Source organism: Poecilia reticulata, linkage group LG5 (genome assembly GCF_000633615.1).
Source record: "Poecilia reticulata strain Guanapo linkage group LG5, Guppy_female_1.0+MT, whole genome shotgun sequence".
NCBI classification, from domain to species: Eukaryota; Metazoa; Chordata; class Actinopteri; order Cyprinodontiformes; family Poeciliidae; genus Poecilia; species Poecilia reticulata.
In genome coordinates, this window is record NC_024335.1 from 28,870,508 (window position 1) to 28,872,679 (window position 2,172).

The following is a 2,172-nucleotide window of genomic DNA, read 5'->3' on the forward strand; positions in this document are numbered from 1 at the left end:
ATGTATAGCTTTACAAACTGCTAAACTAATTCCTTTAACTTATTCTGTTTTTGACCTACATTTTTACACTGTTTTCAAACACGGTTCACCTTCAGTTCAGCTAATTTCATTTCCCCCTAATCTGCCTAAACTACTCTGTCTAAACATGGCCGCCCCGCTTTCCGCGTCTCACCGAGAACACTGACGAAGGCGTTGGCCAGCAGGTAGCCGTGCTGGTTGGAGGCGTTGCACTGGTAGACTGCACTGCTTCCGATCTGCACCCCGCGGAACAGAATGGTGTCACCTAGAACTTCTCTGTTTGCGCTTGTTGGAGTTTCTGTGATCTCTAGAAAAAGAGAAACATAAGGAGAAAATGAAGCAGCGCGTTTCTCGATTGATTTTTACCCAGAAAGCACATGGGCAAAAACTGTTAGTGAAACGGTCACTGGGATTGACTAGTATATATTCCATTGAGGGAAAGTAACTTTAACATATGAATTCCTCATATGTTAACATAAAGGCTCGTTTTGAAGTATAAGCTGCTACTTACAGGCAACCGTACTGATTAAATAACATAAAAGTCGAGCAGTTCCCTAAAAGTCCAACGGATGGCAGCAATGTGCCATGCAAAACAAAACACCCACAGTTTACAGGACACACTTCCTGCTAAAGAGCCCCTTGGTGGTTGAAGAAAAATCTGGTATATGATCTGAATGGTCTCTGGTATTGTTCAGGGGGCCGGACCAAATGTGGAGGCGGCCCGCAGGTCGTAGTTTGGGGACCACTGCTTTACTGCATCTCCTTAAATGTCTAACGTAGTGATCAGGTCACTTGGATACATCACACAAAAATGATCCTGTATAGTTAAATGTGGCTCTTCTCAAGACGGATTAAACTAATCGTTGAAAGTGCATTTGCCCCAAATTTAACAAAAGCAACAAGGAGCTATGGGTAAAACAAAACGAGTCAAAAAAGAAGCCATACTGTTTATTGGCTCGCCGTTCATAAGCCACTGGATGTTGGGCTTAGGGTTGCCATTGGCTCGACACACCAAGCGGCCATTTTCCTCTGGGGCCAGCACCAGGTTTGTGGGTTTGTCTAACCAGTAAGGAGCAGCTGTGGGGGCAAAAAGGAGCCAGTTTAGCCTAATAACACAGGTTCCTTCATGTTGTTACAACAAGCACTGTCTCGTCCTCACCTTTAACTTGGACATCGATGGAATGGCGTATGCTGCCCAGACGGTTGTCTGCCATGCAGACATACTCCCCAGCATCCTCCTCTGACACACTGAGAATTTTCAGAGTCTTATTGAAATTCTCAAACTTCACCTTTAGTGCTGGCAGGTCTCCCCCCCTCTTAAACCACTTGATGGAGGGAGTCGGACTGCGAGGAAAATGGGCGGAGAGAGACATGTGTAAAACTTTGACGTAATAACTCTGTTGGTTGGATTACATCTAATACAGCAAGAAGAAACAAAGTATCTCCCTGAAGAAAACCAAGATATCTCTCTCTCTCTCTCTTTCTCTCTCTCTCTCTCTCATATATATATTATATACGTATATATTTACATATATATTACAATTGACACTATGTCATGACATTTTTGATCAGTTTTGGTATGATAATTCGTAAAAAAAAAAAAAGGAGTTCCTTTGCTTTCTCCCAGTGCTAACTAGAAACAAAGAATCACAACCAGGAGGAGGGTCTTAGTGCTGTCAATCACCACTCTTTGTGGTGCTGCTCACCTCCTCCTTCCCTTCCATGCTCTCTGCTTCGCTGCAGCTAGCATACCCTTCAACAAATGCCAAGGCTAGTTAGCATGGCCACCCTATGACGGTGGATAAACAGTTTTCCTGTGACGGTAAGTAGTTTCACCACCATTAGCACATTGAGCAGCGAGTACGTGAGGTTAATTTACAGCGCTAAGACTCGCCTCCTGGCTCTGATTGGGTGATTTTGGTTAGGTGAATTTCTTCAGACAGATCTTCAGATCTTTTCACATGGCGACAGATTTACAGTAGTAAAAAAACATCTTTCTTTAAAGAAAGTTACATATTGCAGTTTTAATAGCATTTGAATTATAGAAGTTTTCTTTTAATATGTATGTATGTATGTATGTATGTATGTATGTATGTATGTATGTATGTATGTATGTATGTATGTATGTATGTATGTATGTATGTATGTATGTAT

General features: G+C 42.2%; 1 protein-coding gene across 37 annotated transcripts in view; it reads right to left on the reverse strand.

The window, feature by feature from the left end:
- Positions 1-2,172, reverse strand: part of nfasca (neurofascin homolog (chicken) a) — a 106,068-nt gene that overhangs the window by 32,409 nt on the left and 71,487 nt on the right. For all 37 annotated transcript variants that reach the window (XR_533796.2, XR_533797.2, XR_533795.2 and 34 more), the window contains 3 exons: positions 1,178-1,362; positions 964-1,095; positions 173-325 (listed from right to left, as the gene is read on the reverse strand). Coding sequence is in view for 33 of the 37 variants with exons in the window: in XM_008410279.2 (XP_008408501.1) it covers positions 173-325; positions 964-1,095; positions 1,178-1,362 (470 nt within the window). In the remaining 4 variants the exon portion in view is untranslated. The remainder of the gene's footprint in view (positions 1-172; positions 326-963; positions 1,096-1,177; positions 1,363-2,172) is intronic.